Source organism: Anabrus simplex, chromosome 1, assembly GCF_040414725.1.
Source record: "Anabrus simplex isolate iqAnaSimp1 chromosome 1, ASM4041472v1, whole genome shotgun sequence".
Classification (NCBI taxonomy): Eukaryota; Metazoa; Arthropoda; class Insecta; order Orthoptera; family Tettigoniidae; genus Anabrus; species Anabrus simplex.
Window position 1 is genome coordinate 24,203,697 of NC_090265.1, and position 23,079 is coordinate 24,226,775.

General features: G+C 39.6%; 1 protein-coding gene across 4 annotated transcripts in view; it reads left to right on the plus strand.

Annotated features, from left to right (window-relative positions):
* The window catches only part of LOC136883436 (uncharacterized), a 106,995-nt gene that overhangs the window by 44,702 nt on the left and 39,214 nt on the right, over positions 1-23,079 (plus strand). Inside the window, exons 1-2 of one of the 4 annotated variants that reach the window (XM_067155721.2) lie at positions 9,973-10,026; positions 21,717-21,808. In XM_067155721.2, the coding sequence (XP_067011822.2) occupies positions 21,770-21,808 (39 nt within the window). In that variant the 5' untranslated portion in view covers positions 9,973-10,026; positions 21,717-21,769. Of the gene's footprint in view, positions 1-9,972; positions 10,027-10,351; positions 10,451-21,716; positions 21,809-23,079 lie in introns of those variants that run through there. The other 3 variants (XM_067155746.2, XM_067155729.2, XM_067155738.2) reach the window with 3 other exon arrangements.

Below are 23,079 nucleotides of genomic sequence, written 5' to 3' on the forward strand. Positions count from 1 at the left end.
CAAGATACCACGGGGTTTAGAGCTGGTTATCAATCTGCTGATATCTTCAATTCGGCGATGCCGTTCACATAATTAGACAAATCAACTGCTATCTAATTCATCTGGAGGTGTGATAACCGGATATAAGATTTCATTGACATCATTTCTCGACATAAGCTTCCAATGTGTACATCAATCTCATCCTAACATACATTGGAAGGTTATAATACATATCAAAATAAGGGGTAGAATATCTTTCTCTGCCTAGGGACGCCTCTCCACAAGGTTAACAGGCACAAACGCAAACTTATATTCACCTAGAGTCGTAGACTTATGGGTAGACTTGTAGAGTCGAATGAAAATTCGTAAAACAGGTCCTACTTGCCTGTGAAGTACTAGGATCCGTGCCGTAACAATCCGGAACTTACAAAGCGTGAATTCTGCGATGCATGTGACGTGATACTTTATTCACATAATCGCGCAGCCTAGTTCTGATGTCTCGATGATTCAAATTTTACCGCGAAACATCCGGTGATTACTACTTTATTTGTTTCTGGAAATAGAGCTTTTCGTTTACACCAGTCACAAATACGACCTTCGCCGATATTGTAGCTACTTTCTTCCCAGTACGTGAATTTCGATATTCTCTGCATCTTAATTAATACAAAACGTTTCTTTAGCCGTGAATAAGCGTTAACGAGAACTTTTACTTACAGCCACACATCCTTCGCACCTGTCTTCTAACTGGTACCGTAGTATTACAAGGACGGTCACTACCTTAATGCGCGCATCTGCATTATTGGGGGCCAACTTTCGAAAGAACAATAAAGAATATGTGCAGAGTATTCACACAAATAAGTTACGGTATATCAATAAATCAATCAATCAATCAATCAATCAATCAATCAATCAATCAATCAATCAATCAATCAATCAATCAATCAATCAATCAATCAATCAATCAATCAATCAATCTTCTGCAATTAGGACTGTCACCCAGGTGACTCCATATCATCTTTAAATGATTTCAAAGAAATGATATTTCCTACTTTTAAAAGCTCTGCTCAAGATTTTTCATCTACTAAAGTCCTTTTCTACTAATGTCATTGCACACCATCTCTCCAGTGACAGCTCGGAACATTGCGCTTAGTCAAACAGCCTGTCTCCTTACTCCCAAGTCTTCCCAACTCAAACTTTGCAATATTTTCTGAACAGTTTTCTTTTGTCGGAAATCACCCAAAACAAATTGCGCTGCTTTCCTCTGGATCAAGTAATCCTGGTGAGCATGCCACACAATAACATCCATACAATCATTAACAAGTTGGAACGCTATAACTTTTCGGAGCGAATTGGCCATGCGGTTAGCGCCGCGCAGCTGTGAGCTTGCATTCAGGAGATAGTGGGTTTGAACCCCACTGTCCGCAGCTCTAAAGATGTTTTTCTGTGGTTTTGTATTTTCACACCAGGAAAATGCTGTGGCTGTATCTTAATTAAGGCCACGGTGACTTCCTTTCCATTCCTAGCACTTTCCTATCCCATTGTCATCATAGGACATATCGTGTTCATGGGGCGTAAAAAATTGAAAAAATACACTATAGCTTATCTGCGTTTCTGAAGTTAAAACATCCTCTGTTCAACCACGACCTCTGATTCGAAACTCGTTGGCGTGTACCGTCAAGTGTACCGCTAAATGATTGCAGCCTTTTGAAAATGTGGATGTATCACATAATGTTCAAGGTCCCATGGGTGGACCAGCAGCTAGGAGGTACTCTGTTGTGCCAGGAAGTCACGAGAAGTTCAACCCTCATAAAATGTGGATGTATCACATAATGTTCAAGGTCCCATGGGTAGACCAGCAGCTAGGAGGTACTCTGTCTTGCCGGGAAGTCACAAGAAGTCATTAAATGTAGGAAAGCAGCCTACCTCTGTCAAATCTTCAGAAATGACAGCCTGATACACTGCAGGTAAGTTAGAAGGCACACATGGGTGGAGAAGATTATCGTGGACGCACAACCTCCGACACTGATTCGACATCCACGGCATAGCAACTCTGATATGAGAAACACAAAAAATGAAAATTAGTCCATGATGTTTGCCAACCTTCTGTTAGTATCGTTAATTTTGGTGACAATATTCTTCTTCAGGTCGTCAATTGTTCTGGCGCGAGTCTTTAAAGTAACAATAATCATAATGTGTGGCTATTGCTAGCGTGGTGCAAACCTTATAAGGTAATCCCTCCGACGACAGTGGATGGTACCTGCCATATATGGGAAACTGCGTGTTATTGTAGTGGAGGATAGTGTTGTGTGTGGTGTATAATTGGCACGGATGGTGCGGACAGTACAAACACCCAACCTCTGAGCTAAGGGAATTCATTTCTTAAGGCTAAAATCTCCAACACGGCCAGGAATCAAACCCAGGCCTCTCTGAACTGAAGGTGCTATGCTGATCATTCAGCCAAGAAGCCAGACAATCTTTAAGGTAACCCTACAAGAATAAATCCAGTGGTGTGAGGTTGGGCAATGTCGGAGGCTATAGTTTCTGTAAAATTGTTCTATCATCAAAGAAAGTTTTGATTAGTCTGAGAGCTTCATTTGATGCATGGTGAAGTCATGACCTGTACTTTTGCCACATTTTTCAAATGAGATGCATGATGTTCGGCAGTATTGCTTACCAAAGAGCTCATTGTTTCCAACTTCCTAACTAAGGCCAGGATTGTGTCTCTCTTTGGAGGAATGCATGCACTATATTATTTTCAGAATGCCCTTTGTGTAGCAGTGATGGAGTTCAGTGAGGATCTTCAAAAGGCAGAAGTATTCAGTCAGCAGTATGCAAAGGTAGTTGGTTACAAGGATAATGTTGAGATAGAGGAGGAGACTAATGCTAAAGAAGTATTAAAATTTACATATGATAACAATGACATTTACAATAAGATACAAAAGTTGAAAACTAGAAAAGCGGCTGGAATTGATAAGATTACTGGGGATATACTAAAGACAATGGGTTGGGATATAGTACCATATCTGAAGTACTTATATGATTATTGTTTGGTCGGAGGAGCTATACCAGATGAATGGAGAGTTGCTATAGTAGCCCCTGTGTATAAAGGAAAGGGTGATAGACATAAAGCTGAAAATTACAGGCCAGTAAGTTTGACATGCGTTCCATGTAAGCTTTGGAAAGGCATTCTTTCTGATTATATTAGACATGTTTGCAAAATTAATAACTGGTTCGATAGAAGGCTGTTCGGTTTTAGGAAAGGTTATTCCACTGAAGCTCAACTTGTAGGATTCCAGCAAGATATAGCAGATATCTTGGATTCAGGAGGTCAAATGGACTGTACTGCGATTGACCTGTCTAAAGCATTTGATAGAGTGAATCATGGGAGACTACTGGCAAAAATGAGTGGAATTAGACTAGACAAAAGAGTGACTAAATGGGTTGCTATATTTCTAGAAAATATATCTCAGAGAATTAGAGTAGGCAAAGCTTTATCTGACCCTGTAATAATTAAGAGGGGAATTCCTCAGGCTAGTATTATTGGACCTTTATGTTTTCTTATATATTTAAATGATATGAGTAAAGAAGTGGAATCAGAGATAAGGCTTTTTGCAGATGATGTTATTCTGTACAGAGTAATAAATAAGTTACAAGATTCTGAGCAACTGCAACGTGACCTCGATAATGTTGTGAGATGGACAGCAGGCAATGGTATGTTGATAAACGGGGTTAAAAGTCAGGTTGTGAGTTTCACGAATAGGAAAAGTCCTCTCAGTTTTAATTACTGCGTTGATGGGGTGAAAGTTCCTTTTGGGGATCATTGTAAGTATCTAGGTGTTAATACAGTATAAGGAAAGATCTTTATTGGGGTAATCATATAAATGGGATTGTAAATAAAGGGTACAGATCTCTGCACATGGTTATGAGGGTGTTTAGGGGTTGTAGTAAGGATGTAAAGGAGAGGGTATATAAGTTCTGGTAAGACCCCAACTAGAATATGGTTCCAGTGTATGGGACCTTCACCAGGATTACCTGATTCAAGAACTGGAAAAAATCCAAAGAAAAGCAGCTCGATTTGTTCTGGGTGATTTCCGACAAAAGAGTAGCATTACAAAAATGTTACAAAGTTTGGGCTGGGAAGAATTGGGAGAAAGAAGACGAGCTGCTCGACTGAGTGGTATGTTCCAAGCTGTCAGCGGAGAGATGGCGTGGAATGACATTAGTAGACGAATAAGTTTGAGTGGTGTCTTTAAAAGTAGGAAAGATCACAATATGAACATAAAGTTGGAATTCAAGAGGACAAATTGTGGCAAATATTCATTTATGGGAAGGGAGTTAGGGATTGGAATAACTTACCAAGGGAAATGTTCAATAAATTTCCAACTTCATTGAAAACATTTCAGAAAAGGCTAGGAAAACAACAGATAGGGAATCTGCCACCTGGACGACTGCCCTAAATGCAGATCAGTATTGACTGATTGTTCGGTGTTCAGTAGAATTTCACAACCAGTGTGTACACGACTTTCACGAAACACGGTAACACTAACAACAATTGAAACAGAGGGTAAGAAGGAGTAACATATGGACTATGGTGCTTGGATACTTCACAAAACTAAACTCTTATAGTTCCGATCACATTTCAAACATAACTGCTAGAATCCCAGCTGTATGAACAAAGGTACGCTCATTTTTAAAACAACTGTATAATATCGATCTCTCTTTGTAAGTGAGGAGCAGGTGGTGATAAAAAAGTGAAAAAAGTCAAAAACATTGTGTGTCTAGCACCCTTAAAACCTGGCTTAACAGTTAGTCCTATTACCAGCTCACTGCAGGAGCAATCACAGCGTGTGCCATTCATTAGTGCAGAAGCACACGACTACTCACCGTGAGTTAGGGGTGTTATCACTATAACTCAATAGTTTTGGCACATATGCACACGTCATGAAGTGCCTTCCTTTAAACCACTTTAGTACATGTACCTTCCCACTAGAATGTACAGGTACCTAATGCACAAGCACACAGCTCAGTATCAAGCATTTCAATGAGGTAAGATTTAGCAGCTTGCCGCGCGCATTTGTCAGTCTGGCAGTCTCACTCAGTGTGTTTGTATAGTTCTATCTGGTGTCTTACTTCCTCAGTGTGTAGTGAATGGCTTTTTTATTCTATAATTACACCATACTTCTATTTAATTGTAATGCATGTGTAATATTATTCCTTTGTGAAAGTTTTATTGTATAATATTGAATCAAAGTCTCAAAAAACTTATTATTACCGCAGTTAAGGTAACAAACTAACAAACTGTCTCTACTCTCTTGAAATTTGCTTAGAGAGCATCAAAAACTTAACTTACCATTTGGTACTTCTCTTTCTCTTCTTTTTTTTTTTTCCAATTTTGATATATACCCCCCCCCCCCCCCAGTGTATCCCCAGATTCCCGATACTTCCCCTGCTACTTCTAATTCCCAATCACCGCTACAGTGTGTCAGCCCTCAATCCAGATCAGTGCTAAATGAAAATCTGTTAGAAGTACGAGTAATATGTTGACTGGCTACACGCTAATTCATGCGGAGGCTGAGGAAAGACGGAGAGGTTGATCACAAGTAAGCTATTGTTACCAACAGTGTTCAAATTCTATTTCCGACACCAAACCAAACCAAATCCCATGGTGCTATAGCCCTGATGGGTCTTGGCCTACCAAACAAGTGCTGCTCAGTCCAAAGGCCTGCAGGTTACAAGTTGACATGTAGTCAGCACGACGAATCCTCTCGGCCAATATTCTTGGCTTTGTAGATTGTGGCCGGCATCTCACCGCCAGACAGCTCCTCAATTGTTCTTGCTTAGGCTGGGTGGACCTTGAACCAGCCCTCATTCCAGGTAAAGATCCCTGACCTATCTAGGAATTGAACGCAGCACTTCTGAGTAAGAGGCAGGCTCGCTACCCATAGACCATGGAGCCGTCATCTCTAATACCGAATTCAATAAATACCGTACAATCTCAGTAATAGGGCCCTCTAGGGACTGGTGGGGGCTCTAGTATGGGTTCTGCAGGTTATAACTTTTGGTTTTTAGGTACCGTAGATAAAAGACATACAAATTCCTGAAGAAACCAGGCATCACCTTTTCAATTACCCCCCCTTCTTCATAGGCTGTTTCCCACCTGTTCCACAGGTAGCAGCAATTTTTAAATTTTCACCCAGTTCCTTCTAATATCTTATATTGTGCATATCTGATGCTATATTCTTTTTCTCACTTCAATCCATTTCTTTTCATTTTACAATAATATATTGTGCCTGCACTTCTCCAAGTTCAGTACTGTTCAGGCCACAGTTGATAACTAACACATTCACGCCTGGCCATTTCCTAGCAACCTCCATGCATAATGTTTTCTGGTGTGGTAAGCCCTGTGCGAAGCTGCTGACAGTCAATCAAACAAACACATATACCAGTGATGCCTTGTCCTTTTTTTTTTTCTCTCTTCATAAGAGAGGGCAAAACGGCCTCACAGCCAAAGGTACTCCTTCCACCCCATCAACATCCATGCGTACCAACAAACGTTTGTTTTCCATGGCCCCTCCTCATCCAGTTACCACAAGCTTCACGAGTACGTCTGGCTCAACCTCAAAGACATTACTTACCTACGGTCATGCAAGTAGGTATCCACGGCCAGTAGGCAGTAATGATCGGTCTTCAATTGTTGGAGCTTAGCATAGTAATTGCAAACTCCATTATTGCAAACGGAATCACACGCGAGTGTTAAGGTATTAACTCCCGATAAGAATGACCTACGACGCTAAACACATATCAAACTTGAAAGCTTGAAATTTGTTTCACAGGCTCCGGCGAAATGTTATCCATCTTAAGTCAGATACGGGAGTGAACGTGTTAACGTACAGCCAGCTGCACAAGGAACATTCAAACTCTTTAGGTCTTATCAAACTTGAAATTACCAGTGTTTCATCCCAGTGGGGCAGTGGGCCATACCATTCCAAGACGTTGGCAGCTAGTGTGTTGCAAGTCTCTTAACAGTGCACTAGGGGAACTATGAACCTCCACTTGCATAAATGGTTTCCTTCTAGAAACTTAATTTTTGAAATAATAAAACAATGAAAAATGAAATGGCGCATGGCTTCTAGTGTCGGCAGTGTCCAAGGACACGTTCCGCTCGCCAGGTGCAGGTCTTTCGATTTGACTCCCGTGGGCGACCTGGGCCGATGATGGTTAAAATTCCCGACCCTGCCGGGAATCGAACCTGGGACCCCTCTACCAAAGACCATGCAGGCAGACAATTAAACAATAATCCAAGTGAATGGAAACACACAAGATTGTGGATGGTTTTAAATACCACGCTGCAATGACTTGCAATTCGTATCCAGATGTTTGAACATGGTACGGCAGATGGGAAAAGAAAAGGTAGACAACTGGACGGAGCAGATTATGGAGACTGTCTGTCTGTTTGTGAGACTGGATTGGGGATGAGATGAGATGAAATTATCCAGGAATATTTTTATGGCTGGATGCCCTTACTGCTACCAACCTCAGTTGAGGAGATATCATCACCACCATCATTTTCCTTTATCCAGCTCCTGCCGGGTCAGGGTATTTATGGTACTTCTCCATCTTCCTCTTTCTGTCCACCATTCCTCTTCCACGATCTTGTCCCCGTCTAAATTTTGTCTTCTTATGCCGCTCTTCACTGATTCAATCCACCTCGTTCTAGGTCTTCCCCTTGCTCTCTTGCCCTCGCACTTTGCCTCCAATGTCTTGGAATTCTATTCTCCTCCATCCTCTTTACATGTTCAAACCACCTTAGTTTATTCTTTTCAACTCCCTCATTTAGCTTTCCTATCCCAACTTCCTTCTTAACATCTTCACTTCTCACTCTGTCTTTCCTATCATACTTCTTAAGAATTTCGCCTCACTGGCTTGAATTCTACTCTCTTGCCTACTAGTCAAAGTCCAAGTCTCAGCTGCATAAGTCAGTATGGGTACATAGTACATTTTGTACATTATCTCTTTGCTTTTCCTTAGGACTTCTTTGGTAGAATGTATTGGCCTGCTGTACCCTCCTGCTAATCTTCATGTCCGCCCTCGCATTTTGCATTATTTCACTTCAATCAATCAATCAATCAATCAATCAATCAATCAATCAATCAATCAATCAATCAATCAATCAATCAATCAATCAATCAATACTGATCTGCATTTAGGGCAATCGTCCAGGTAGCAGATTCCCTATCTCTTGTTTTCCTAGCCTTTTCCTAAATGATTTCAAAGAAATTGGAAATTTATTAAACGTCTCCCTTGGTAAGTTATGCCAATCCCTAACTCCCCTTCCTATAAATGAATATTTGCCCCAGTTTGTCCTCTTGAATTCCAACTTTATCTTCATATTGTGATCTTTCCTACTTTTATAAACGCCACTCAAACTTCTTCGTCTACTAATGTCATTCCACGCCATCTCTCCGCTGACAGCTCGGAACATACCACTTATGATACAAATGTCGATTCCCATAGGGGATCTGAAATATTTGTCCTGAATGAGTAAATTTATAATACCAATATAAATGGTCCGTTATTGGACATTATAAATTTTCCAGCTGGAAAATTTATAATGTCCAATAACGGACCATTTATATTGATATTACATACCACTTAGTCAAGCAGCTCTTCTTCTTTCTCTCAATTCTTCCCAACGCAAACTTTGCAACATGTTTGTAATGCTACTCTTTTGTCGGAAATCACCCAGAACAAATCGAGCTGCTTTTCTTTGGATTTTTTCCAATTCTTGAATCAGGTAATCCTGGTGAGGGTCCCATACACTGGAACCATACTCTAGTTGGGGTCTTATCAGAGACTTATATGCCCTCTCCTTTACATCCTTACTACAACCCCTAAACACCCTCATAACCATGTGCGGAGATCTGTACCCTTTATTTACAATGCCATTTATATGATTACCCCAATAAAGATCTTTCCTTATACTGTATTAACACTTAGATACTTACAATGATGCCCAAAAGGAACTTTCACCCCATCAACGCAGTAATTAAAACTGAGAGGACTTTTCCTATTTGTGAAACTCACAACCTAACTTTTAACCCCGTTTATCAACATACCATTACCTGCTGTCCATCTCACAACATTATCGAGGTCACGTTGCAGTTGCTCAGAATCTTGTAACTTATTTATTACTCTGTACAGAATAACATCATCTGAAAAAAGCCTTATCTCTGATTCCACTTCTTTACTCATATCAATTAAAATAAGAAAACATAAAGGTCCAATAATACTAGCCTGAGGAATTCCCTTCTTAATTATTACAGGGTCAGATAAAGTTTTGCCTACTCTAATTCTCTGAGATATATTTTCTAGAAATATAGCAACCCATTTAGTCACTCTTTTATCTAGTCTAATTCCACTCATTTTTGCCAGTAGTCTCCCACGATCCACCCTATCAAATGCTTTAGACAGGTCAATCACAATACAGTCCATTTGACCTCCTGAATCCAAGATATCTGCTATATCTTGCTGGAATCCTACAAGTTGAGCTTCAGTGGAATAACCTTTCCTAAAACCGAACAGCCTTCTATCGAACCAGTTATTAATTTTGCAAACATGTCTAATATAATCAGAAAGAATGCCTTTCCAAAGCTTACATGCAACGCATGTCAAACTTACTGGCCTGTAATTTTCAGCTTTATGTCTATCACCCTTTCCTTTATACACAGAGGCTACTATAGCAACTCTCCATTCATCTGGTATGGCTCCTCCCACCAAACAATAATCAAATAAGTACCTCAGATATGGTACTATATCCCAACCCATTGTCTTTAGTATATCTCCAGAAATCTGATCAATTCCAGCTGCTTTTCTAGTTTTCAACTTGTTCCAAGAAGTTGTCAAGCAACTTTTGGCCCGGCCTGTAGGCTGCTGTTCAAACAGGGCAAGCAAAGGAGGCAGGTGTGTGAGTTTGTCAGTAGCACCTCAGCTGTGCAGGAGCGTGCTCAAGACATTAGTGTCCCTCTCTACAGGTGTTTAGTATTTAGAGTGAGTTTTTAAAACTTTTACATATTTACAGAAATGTGGGAAGGTAGTATGTCTACTGACATGCATATCATGTTGAACTATCAGTTAATAAGGTTTATTTACAATCTGATGGGTTTTAGTAAATACTGTTGATGATATGTCTGTATTGGGAATGGTCTCACAACAGCCAAATTTATAAGCAATAGAGGTTCTACTCTTTTGTGGTTCCTGTACAAGCAGCTGTGTCTGGGCATCCCTGTCCATTAACTAGGCAATTAGACTGGTGGTGTCAACGATGAGAGGAATCATGTTTATTTGTACGTTCAGTCCCATCAGTGTGTTAGGTTCCAGCCAGTGTAATGAACCATCAATATTCATTCAGTTCAGACAGCGCACAGGAAGTCAGTGCCAGTTACACAGCGGTGGAGTTCTCTTCCCACTTCAGGTTTTTGCTATCTGAAGCACATTCATACAAGAACAAAAAATTATGTTAATAATTTATGTATTTAGGCATAATAGAACCCACGAACCATGTAAGCATTTATCACCCTAAATCTAGCTGAGGAGCCATCAGCACTATCATGTAGGCTTATCCTTGTGCAGCAGCAATGAGAATGCCATCAACCAATGAATCGGCATCAGCGTTTTAACCATTTTAAAATTTATTTTTCAACTTGTAAACGTAAAAAGAAGGCTTATCAGAAATGGCTCCAAACAAGGGCCAAGGCAGACAGGGAATTGTCCGTCGGTGAAAGAAACAGAGCGAAACAAATAGTTGTTGAATCCAAAAAGAAGTCTTGGGATGATTTTGGTAATAACCTGGAAAGGCTAGGTTGAACAGCAGGGAAACCTTTCTGGACAGTAATAAAGAATCTTAGGAAGGGAGGGAAAAAGGAAATGAACAGTGTTTTGAGTAATTCAGGTGAACTCATAATAGATCCCAGGCAATCACTGGAAAGGTGGAGGGAATATTTTGAACATCTTCTCAACGTAAAAGGAAATCTTCCTGGTGGTGTAGCGAACAGCCAAGCTCATGGGGAGGAGGAAGATGATGTTGGTAAAATTACGCTTGAGTAAGTGGAAAGGATGATAAATAAACTCCAATGTTATAAAGCAGCAGGAATAGATGAAATTAGACCTGAAATGGTGAAGTATAGTGGGAAAGCAGGGATAAAATGTCTTCATAGAGTAGTAAAATTAGCGTGGAGTGTTGGTAATGTACCTTCAGATTGGACAAAAGCAGTAATTGCACCTATCTATAAGCAAGGGAAAAGGAAGGATTGCAACAACTATCGAGGTATCTCATTGATTAGTATACCAGGCAAAGTATTAACTGGCATCTTGGAAGGGAGGGTGCGGTCAGTCGTTGAGAGGAAGTTGGATGAAAACCAGTGTGGTTTCAGACCAGAGAGAGGCTGTCAGGATCAGATTTACAGTATGCAGCAGGTAATCGAAAAATGCTACAACAGGAATAAGCAGTTGTGTTTATGTTTCATAGATCTAGAGAAAGCATATGACAGGGTACCGAGGGAAAAGATGTTCGCCATACTGGGGGACTATGGAATTAAAGGTAGATTATTAAAATCAATCAAAGGCATTTACAGTATTTTGACAATTGGGCTTCAGTGAGAATTGATCGTAGAATGAGTTCTTGGTTCAGGATCCTTACAGTGGTTAGACAAGGTTGTAATCTTTCACCATTGCTGTTCGTAGTTTTACATGGATCATCTGGTGAAAGGTATAAAATGGCAGGGAGGAATTCAGTTAGGTGAAAATGTGTTAAGCAGTCTGGCCTATGCTGACGACTCGGTGTTAATGGCTGATTGTGCCAAAAGCCTGCAGTCTAATATCTTGCAACTTGAAAATATGTGCAATGAGTACGGTATGAAAATTAGCCTTTCAAAGACTAAATTGATGTCAGTAGGTAAGAAATTCAACAGAACTGAATGTCAGATTGGTGATACAATCAATCAATCAATCAATCAATCAATCAATCAATCAATCAATCAATCAATCAATCAATACTGATCTGCATTTAGGGCAGTCACCCAGGTGGCAGATTCCCTATCTGTTGCTTTCCTAGCCTTTTCCGAAATGATTTCAAAGAAATTGGAAATTTGTTGAACATCTCCCTTGGTAAGTTATTCCAATCCCTAACTCCCTTTCCTATAAATGAATATTTGCCCCAGTTTGTCCTCTTGAATTCCAACTTTATCTTCATATTGTGATCTTTCCTACTTTTATAAACGCCTTTCAAACTTATTCGTCTACTAATGTCATTCCACGCCATCTCTCCGCTGACAGCTCAGAACATACCACTTAGTCGAGCAGCTCTTCTTCTTTCTCTCAATTCTTCCCAACCCAAACATTGCAACATTTTTGTAACGCTACTCTTTTGTCAGAAATCACTCAGAACAAATCGAGCTGCTTTTCTTTGGATTTTTTCCAGTTCTTGAATCAGGTAATCCTGGTGAGGGTCCCATACACTGGAACCATACTCTAGTTGGGGTCTTACCAGAGACTTATATACCCTCTCCTTTACATCCTTACTACAACCCCTAAACACCCTCATAACCATGTGCAGAGATCGGTACCCTTTATTTACAATCCCATTTATGTGATTACCCCGATGAAGATCTTTCCTTATATTAACACCTAGATACTTACAATGATCCCCAAAAGGAACTTTCACCCCATCAACACAGTAATTAAAACTGAGAGTACTTTTCCTATTTGTGAAACTCACAACCTGACTTTTAACCCCGTTTATCAACATACCATTGCCTGCTGTCCATCTCACAACATTTTCGAGATCACGTTGCAGTTGCTCACAATCTTGTAACTTATTTATCACTCTATAGAGAATAACATCATCCGCAAAAAGCCTTACCTCCGATTCCACTCCTTTACTCATATCATTTATATATATAAGAAAACATAAAGGTCCGATAACACTGCCCTGAGGAACTCCGCTCTCAACTATTACAGGGTCAGACAAAACTTCACCTACTCTAGCTAGAACAGGTAGATAATTTCAAGTATTTAGGTTGTGTGTCCTCCCAGGATGGTAATATAGTAAGTGAGATTGAATCAAGGTGTAGTAAAGCTAATGCAGTGAGCTCGCAGTTGCGATCAACTGTATTCTGTAAGAAGGAAGTCAGTTCCCAGACGAAACTATCTTTACATCGGTCTGTTTTCAGACCAACTTTGCTTTATGGGAGCGAAAGCTGGGAGGACTCAGAATATCTTATTCATAAGTTAGAAGTAACAGACATGAAAGTAGCGAAAATGATTGCTGGTACAAACAGGTGAGAACAATGGCAGGAGGGTACTTGGAATGAGGAGATAGAGGCTAATTTAGAAATGAACTCGATGGATGAAGCTGTATGCATAAACCAGCTTTGGTGGTGGGGTCGTGTGAAGTGAATGGAGGAGGATAGCTTACCTGGGAGAATAATGGACTCTGTTATGGAGGGTAAGAGAAGTAGAGGGAGGCCAAGACGATGATGGTTAGACTCGGTTTCTAATGATTTAATGATAAGAGGTATAGAACTAAATGAGGCCACAGCATTAGTTGCAAATAGAGGATTGTGGCAATGTTTAGTATGTTCACAGAGGCTTGCAGACTGAATGCTGAAAGGCATAACAGTCTATAATGATAATGTATGTATGTATGTCTGCTTTACGTTGCACCGACATGGAGTTTTTTGGCGACGACGAAATGGAAAAGGGCTAGGAGTTGGAAGGAAGCGGCTATGACCTTCATTAAGGTACAGCCCCTGCATTTCACTGGTGTGAAAAGGCAAACCACAGAAAACCATCTTCAGGGCTGCCGACAGTGGGGTTCGAACCTACTATCTGATGAATCCAAGCTCACAGCTGAATGCCTCTAACCGCACGGCCCACTCGCTTGGTGGAGTTTTAACAGACACAGTCTAAAAAGCTATGCTTCCTTTCTGATGATATTGTTATTTTATCTGAATCGGCACGAGATATGGAGCAACTGCTGAATGGTATAGACACAGTCGTGGAGAAGGAGCACAAGAAGAAAATAAACACAGTCAGGTAATGCAGGAAATATTAGATTGCAAAATGAAGTTGTAAAGGAAGCAGATGAACATTGTTACTTTGGTGACAGAATAACTAACAATGGCAGAAGTAAGGACACAAAATTCAGACTAGCACAAGCAAGGAGGGCTTTTATAACACATTGGGCGCCAATCTTATGTTCTTTGTAATTTTGCTCTGTGCACTGATACTGTGCAAACTGGCATCAGTGTCTGCTGTGTTGCTCACATCAAACAAATTAGAAAGATGTGTTTGAAGACATTCATCTGGAGCATGGCAATGTATAGAAATGGAATATGGACAATAACTAGCTCAGAAGGAAAGAAGAAAGAAAGAAGGAAGCTTTTGAAATGTGGTGTTACAGAAGAATGCTCAAGATGAGATAGGCAGATCGAATCACGGATGAAGAGAATGAGAATGGTGAGAAGACATTGATTTGGCAATATTTGATCAAAAGAAGGGATAGAATGATAAGACTTACTCAGTTAGTTTTTGAGAGAGGTGTAGGCCAAGGGTAGACCAAGTGTGAATATGATAAGCAGATTGGAGCAGTAGTTACATAGCACAGGATAGGGTGACATGGAGATGCAAGAAACCAGTATGGACTAATGACTCAAACAACAACTCGTTTTATTTTAAAGGAAAATATATAAGAAAATATTTTTCCTTTTGTGAAAGCAATTACTGTATAATACTTTATTCTAACTAAAATAGTTTTGAAAAAAACGTTTTTTTAAAAAGTAATTGTGAACATAGAAACAATGAAATTTTATGTTAATATTATTTATCGCATGGCTTTTAACGCCGGGAATGTGCAAGGACATTTTCGGCTTCCTTGGTGCAGGTCTTTCTGCGTAACGTTCTTGGGTGTCCTGCGCATTTGGATGCTGGATGATGACGATTGTAGGAACAGAGAGGGTGGATCCCGGTGTTGGCATGCAGCCTACTCCTGTCAAATAATATCAAGGGATGTGCTCGAGGCTTAACGTCTCCATCCGATTGAAAAATCGCTATCAACAGCATCATATGCCCTCACTCCATATGAACACAGTGGACAGGTTTGAAACTGAATACACCTTTTGGCACACAATCAAGCGATTACAAATTGTACACCGCCCCCTCTCTTACCATGCCAGCCAACATTCTGATAGTGAAAATTTTTCCACCAATAGGACTCGAACTAGCAAAATGAAAATATATCAGTAAATGGCCCAGCTATGAAAAAACAACATAAACAGCCACTGTTCTGAACGCAAAGTTTGATAAAGCCTGTGTTAGTTTTGAAATATGTCATTCCACCGTAAACATGTTTCTTTTAAATAAATAAATAAATAAATAAATAAATTATTTATTTATTTATTTATTTATTTATTTATTTATTTATTTATTTATTTATTTATTTATTTATTTATTTATTTATTTATTTATTTACTGTATTTATTTATTTATTTATTTATTTATTTATTTATTTATTTATTTATTTATTTATTTATTTATTTATTTATTTATTTATTTATTTATTTATTTATTTATTTATTTATTTACATATTTTACACCCATATTGGAGCACTTATATCATACCATATACATCTAAGTTTTCAAAGAACCAACAGGGAATTTAGCTTTCATCATTCTCCTCCTCTCCTCTTCATTCTTTCTCACCCAGCTGCCCTTTCTTCATCAGATGTGACATATTGTTTTCTTTGCAAAATTTTTAGTGTAAGTCTCATATGTTTGTTCTTCAGAATCCTTTCGTCTTCTGTATTTGCACTTTGTTGCATTGTAATATTCAACTCTTCTAAATCATCTTGGACTTCTTTGAACCAATTATTTTTTGTTTTACTTTTTCAAAAGTAGTTAAATAGTTGTTTCAATAGCCTGGTTTCATCTAATCTTGATATACGAGGGTGTGTCAATAAATAAGTCGCAAACACGTGTGTGCCATATACCATTTGAAATTATGCGCGCAAGTTTTGCCAGCAGATGGCAGCACATGTATGCTTGTCCATGGCCGACTGGATCCCTCGCTCCGCTCTTTATACCGGCCTTGACAATCGCTTGTGAAGCCCAGCATAAAGCTGTAATTGGAAAGTTTCACCATAATGCCTCTGGAGCGCTGGCCTCCTACTCATTGACAGGGAGCTGTATAATACCAATATAAATGGTCCGTCATTGGACATTATAAATTTTCCAGCTAACTCATTCTTTTTTTTTTTTTTTTTTTTGCTATTTGCTTTACGTCGCACCGACACAGATAGGTCTTATGGCGACGATGGGACAGGGAAGGGCTAGGAGTGGTAAGGAAGCGGCCGTGGCCTTAATTAAGGTACAGCCCCAGCATTTGCCTGCTTGGCCATTGGCACTGCCGGTGGCTCCAGTCAGCCTACGCAGTGGCCTCCACGGTATGCACTAGCCAGTGTATTGGTAGGTGTGCTAGGTCCCAACTGATGAGCCCACCCTAGCACACGAGGGCGAAACGCTGGCAACCAAGAATGAGTTAGCTGGAAAATTTATAATGTCCAATGACGGACCATTTATATTGGTATTATAAATTTACTCATTCAGGACAAATATTTCAGATTCCCCATGGGAATCAACATCTATGTCATCTGATGGCCAAGCAGGCATCAATTTTTGATAATGAGACAAAGTCTCTTAGTGCATTGGCACTGCCGGTGGCTCCAGTTAGCCTACGCAGTGGCACCCACGGTATGCACTAGCCAGCGTACTGGTAGGTGTGCTAGGTACCAACTGATGAGCCCACCCTAGCACACGAGGGTGAAACGCTGGCAACCAAGAATGAGTTAGCTGGAAAATTTATAATGTCCAATGACGGACCATTTATATTGGTATTATAAATTTACTCATTCAGGACAAATATTTCAGATTCCTCATGGGAATCAACATCTATGTCATCTGATGGCCAAGCAGGTATCAATTTTTGATAATGAGACAAAGTCTCTTAGTGCATTGGCACTGCCGGTGGCTCCAGTTAGCCTACGCAGTGGCCTCCACGGTATGCACTAGCCAGCGTATTGGTAGGTGTGCTAGGTACCAACTGATGAGCCCACCCTAGCACACGAGGGCAAAACGCTGGCAACCAAGAATGAGTTAGCTGGAAAATTTATAATGTCCAATGACGGACCATTTATATTGGTATTATAAATTTACTCATTCAGGACAAATATTTCAGATTCCCCATGGGAATCAACATCTATGTCATCTGATGGCCAAGCAGTCATCAATTTTTGATAATGACACAAAGTCTCTTAGTGCATTGGCACTGCCGGTGGCTCCAGTTAGCCTACGCAGTGGCCTCCACGGTATGCACTAGCCAGCGTATTGGTAGGTGTGCTAGGTACCAACTGATGAGCCCACCCTAGCACACGAGGGCGAAACGCTGGCAACCAAGAATGAGTTAGCTGGGAAATTTATAATGCCCAATGACGGACCATTTATATTGGTATTATAAATTTACTCATTCAGGACAAATATTTCAGATTCCCCATGGGAATCAACATCTATGTCATCTGATGGCCAAGCAGGCATCAATTTTTGATAATGAGACAAAGTCTCTTAGTGCATTGGCACTGCCGGTGGCTCCAGTTAGCCTACGCAGTGGCCTCCACAGTATGCACTAGCCAGCGTATTGGTAGGTGTGCTAGGTACCAACTGATGAGCCCACCCTAGCACACGAGGGCGAAACGCTGGCAACCAAGAATGAGTTAGCTGGAAAATTTATAATGTCCAATGACGGACCATTTATATTGGTATTATAAATTTACTCATTCAGGACAAATATTTCAGATTCCCCATGGGAATCAACATCTATGTCATCAGGGAGCTGTATACCGCAAACTGCCGCATTTCCAGTTTTATTTATATTGTTTTACTGTCGTAAATGTTGGCAATGTGTTAACAATAAGTTGCCTGTTTGCTTGATAATTTGAGCTGATAGTTATGCGCTAGTGAGTTTAGTTTTTTATTGTGTAGTGTGGTGATTATATTTTTAAATTGTGTTTATGACTCTTGGAATTGGGACATTATTGTGTGCCTTTTTGTACTTCAAGCAGAAATTTTCTGCAAACAGGAACAAATATAATGAGTGGCTCACAGTGTTTTTTCGCTGTAAATTCGTCCTAAACAAGAATTTTAATTTATGCGCTAATTCATTCTTTTAATGGTGTAGTGATTTGCTTTTCTTTAACTGTGTTTGGAAAAATTCAAATATGTGTTGCCGTGTACCTTTTTGTAATTCGAACAGGAAAAAAAGAGCAAAGGGACACGATCATTTCACGAATAATCTGTAGACCAGGACAAAACTACGGAGTGGCTCAAAGCAGTTAGCACTTTCATCTTAGTTTTCCGTTTCTATTTCGGGTAATTATCTTCTTTCTTTCTTTCTTAATCTCTTTACGCCTCCAGGGTTGGCTTTTGCCTTGGACTCAGTGAGGGATCCCACCTCTACCACCCCAAGGGTAGTGTCGGGGGATGAAACTGGGAAGGATGACCAGTACCTCGCACAGGCGACCACAACAGCTATGCTGAACAGGGGCCTTATCTTGGAGATGGGAAGATTGGAAGGGATAGACAAGGAAGAGGGAAGGAAGCGGCCGTGGCCTTAAGTTAGGTACCATCCCCGCATTTGCCTGGAGGAGAAGTGGGAAACTATGGAAAACTACTTCGATGATGGCTGAGGTGGGAATCGATACCCCCCTCTACTCAATTGACCTCCCAAGGCTGAGTAGACCCCGCTCCAGCCCTCGTACCACTTTTGAAATTTCGTGGCAGGGCCAGGAATCAAACCCGGGCCTTCGGGGGTGGCAGCTAATCGGGTATATTTTACCCCTAAATTTTCTTTCATTGAATAATCCTTTAGGCGGAGTCGTATGACAGCTACACAACACATTTTTATCCAAGATAATCTGAACTTTAACATTTAAACTCTGACAAGTAAGAACCATTACTGATAGGACGGTAAAGCCAACGCATGAAGTGTTACCTGTGCAATGAACAATTTACAATGTATTTACTCAACATACTTTTCTCTCACTGAATTTTTATTTAAAATTCTTCTTCTTTGTCTTGCTATTTGTTTTACGTCGCACTGACACAGACAGGTCTTATGGCGGCGGTGGGATAGGAAATGGCTAGGAAGGGGAAGGAATCGGCCGTGGCCTTAATTAGGGTACAGCCTGATGTGAAAATGGGAAACCATGGAAAACCATCTTCAGGGCTACAACCAGTGGGGTTCGAACCCACTATCTCCTGGATGCAAGCTCACAGCTGCGCGCCCCTAACCGCACGGCCGACTCGCCCGGTATTTAAAATTCTAGTGAAAGAAATGAATGAAATATAATCTGAAACTATATATATTGAAATTAAAATTTAAACTTGTTTCAGTCAAAATACTTTTGTTATCCATGACGAATATAGGAAAAAGTAGAATTTTTATGTTTTGTCCAGCCCTTTTCCTGAGAGCAGCGCTTGAAGAATTTTAAAACTCGAATTAACAATGACTCTTAATCTCAAGGTTAACATCAGAAGACAAAAGTATTGCGGTAAGTTCTGCTATGTATCTAAATATCATGATAATAAAAGCAATTACGATTATTCCTCACAGTTAAGGAACATCAGTTGGACTACTCAATCCCTCCGCAGTTTCATTTCACGACGTTATTTTGGCACATATCAATGAAAGTAGCTTTTAGGATCAATCATTTTAACAGTATTAGTCAATATAACATACTCATTTATTCCCTAAATTAAGATAAATTGGCAATCAGAATCAATATCAGAACGTCAGCTGGACTACTCCATCCCTCCGCAGTTTCATTTCACGACATCATTTTGGCAAATATCAATGAAAGTAACCTTTAAGATTAATCATTTTAACTGTATTAACCTATGTAACATTCTCCATAACTCTAAATGATGATAAATCGGCAATCAAAGTCAATATCTTTTCCACACCACCATCTCAATCTCTTTAGGTGCTTTCACATAAAGAAGTATCCAATTCTACCGCAAATAGATAGGCCGCCAGCACCACGTCTTGAGCTGTGTAACTACTCCGATTTCAGTGCGTGGACCCGATTGTCAAGGCCGGTAAGGAGCTAGCTAGAGTGACACATCAAGTCGGCCGTGGCTTGTCGTACGATATCTCGCAGGCACTCAGTCAGTCAGAGGCTGTTAGTGCACGATGGCACATGTGTTGCATGACTGTACATGAGAAGAACAGCATGCAGTTGTGCCTTTTTTTGTGCTAAAGGACTATCCACAGAAGAAGTGCATTGCAAAATGCATCCCGTCTATGATGAAAACTGTTTCTTATGGAAAGCTGTGTTCAATTGGATCCAGAAGTTTAACCATGGAAGGAAAAGCATGAGAGATGGGGAGCGCTAAGAACATCCACCGTACAGTCCTGACTTAGCCCCCAGTGATTTTCATCCGTTTGGGCCGCTAAAAAATCATTTGGGTGGTCGTCATTTTGATACAGATGATGCCGTAATCTATGAGGTTACACATTGGCTGTGACAGCAACCAAAGGATTTCTTTGCTGCTGGCTTTCAAGGACTTGTAAAGAGATGGAATAAGTGCCTGAATGTTCAGGGTGAATATGTGGTAAAGTGAAATAAATGTCCGAAAGTTACTTTGATTATTTGTGCCTCAATTCAGTTTTGCGACTTATTTATTGACTCACCCTCCTATGACAGAAAAAGGCAATTCCTCTTTTTCTCATAATGTTTATTATTGACTCACTTTCCTGGTATACCACTGCATTAGGCAACAATCTCCATTGTCCATCTACCTGGTGCTTTTTATTAATGATTGGTCTGTCAACCTTGTGCAGTCTGTACATTGTTGATCTGGTGTTCAGTTTAAATAGTGTTTCACTAGTGTAAGTCACTTCAGGCTTAATGTTGGAATAGTAATGTTGAAATTTGGCATTCATTGAAAGAGATTTCTTCTTGTATGTTGGCCGGGTAATTTCTGGATTAAAGCCACATATGAAAATCCACAGCCTGTTTCCAGTCATTCGACCGGGTTAGAAATGGAATTAATGGAGCCCCCATCTAGCGTGAGGATAGGAACTGTGCTGGCTGCCGAAGCCTGTTGCACTCCTCTGGGGCAATGATTAATGACTGACAGATGAAATGAAGTGATATTGGAGAGTGTTGCTGGAATGAAAGTTGACAGGGAAAACTAGAATACCCAGCTCTGCTTTGTCCAGTACAAATCTCACATGGAGTGACCAGGATTTGAACCACAGAACTCAGCAGTGAGAGACCGGTGCACTGCTGCCTGAGCCATGGAGGCTACTGATTAAAGCCACATATATATATATAAATAAAGAAGTATTTAACAAATATATATACATGGTTTTACTCCATAAATAGTAACATTTATCTAATAAGTGATAATGAGCCATGAAAACTTACATTTATTAATGCTGTTTTTAAGTTTAAAACTTTCATTGCTGTACATGTGGTAGGGGCCAAGGTAAACAATATTAAGAATGATCAAGTGGGCTCATTTCTCTTTGCTCCCAGACTTATCCTTCCTGACCAGCCTGAAAAACTTCTCCATTCTACAACAAAATATTTATGCACAAGATTCACTATTTTTGTGTTTCCTTCCAGTGCACTGACGTGGTGTGGTGATATTTTGGAAACTATCACTCTACTGTACGACCATGATCACCGCAGCTTTGATACTTACTCAGGTCTCACTGGTAAGTTGTCTCACTCCTCAAGAGTAAAACAAAAAAAAAAATAACTGAAGTGGTTCAGAGATCAACAAGTGTTCTGGTTCCTTTTTCAGAAAATTCCACCATTACAATACCAAATTGATTTACTCTTTATCAGGATAATATTATTGGTACATTTTTAGTCTTTTTAAAAGACATCTTCAGCCATTAAGGAAACAATGTTAACACAAGGCAAAGATGCAATTCCATTTCTAAAACACTAAAATGTTTATTTGAGTAATCTATCCAATTCTTGATTATGTCTATGGACTCTGGACAAATTGTTTCACTACTGAACATCCTTTGTTATATAAACATGCGTGCAAGCTAATGAGATTATAATCTTTGGATTAGGTCAAATTTGCCATTTTTGAGGGCATATAAACTTCAGAACACAATGTAAACAAAATAACTTTTAAAAATAGCTCCTATTGTTATTGTATAGAACTATAGTTGTGGCATGTCTTTGGAAAAAAGATCCTATATTTTTTATTAGATGTAACACCTAATTATTATGATATTATGCTTGATTATCAGAATTGTCACAGTTGAGAAACTACATTTTACATTAACATGCATGCATACAAGTTCTTCGTCTATGGACATTTGGTCAAATTTGCCACTGTTGAGGGTACTCAAACTTCTAGTAACACATATGTAAACAAAAGAAAATATACTTTTTAAAGTGGTGTTTTTTCTTGACTATATCCTATGGTTATTGTATAAAACTAAAGTCTTTGACCAATTTTCGGAGAAAGACTGTATGCAGTGATAATAGTAACATCAAGTATTAGGGTACTGTGCTTATTTTTCTAAAACTTGAAGTAGTTTCTCATAACTTCAAATTAAAAGGTTGAAATTGCTGTTCCAATATTTGGTTGACAAATTGTGATTCTTGGAAGTCGTGTACTGTTTAAATTGGGTTGCTAAAATTCCAAATGCAGATCAGTGGTGATCGACGATAATATTCTCATCACTGCTCTGGATGTTCTTAAAATGAAACACAGGTATTCCTTCAAATGCCCTCTGTAGAGTGTCTTTTCAGCAGGTCTCAAGATGTACTTTGGTTTAGCAAGGAGAATATTAAGAACCAAATAAATTATAAATTATTCAAAATGCTAGAAGTCCCACATTAAAATTATGGGGGAAAGTCAGTTTGAAAGTTCTAAGTCTCACTTTGTGATGAGATAGCCACTTAATTCGTCAAGAATTAATCCTAGGAACTTTGTTGCCCTAGCTCTAGGTATTTTGCAGTC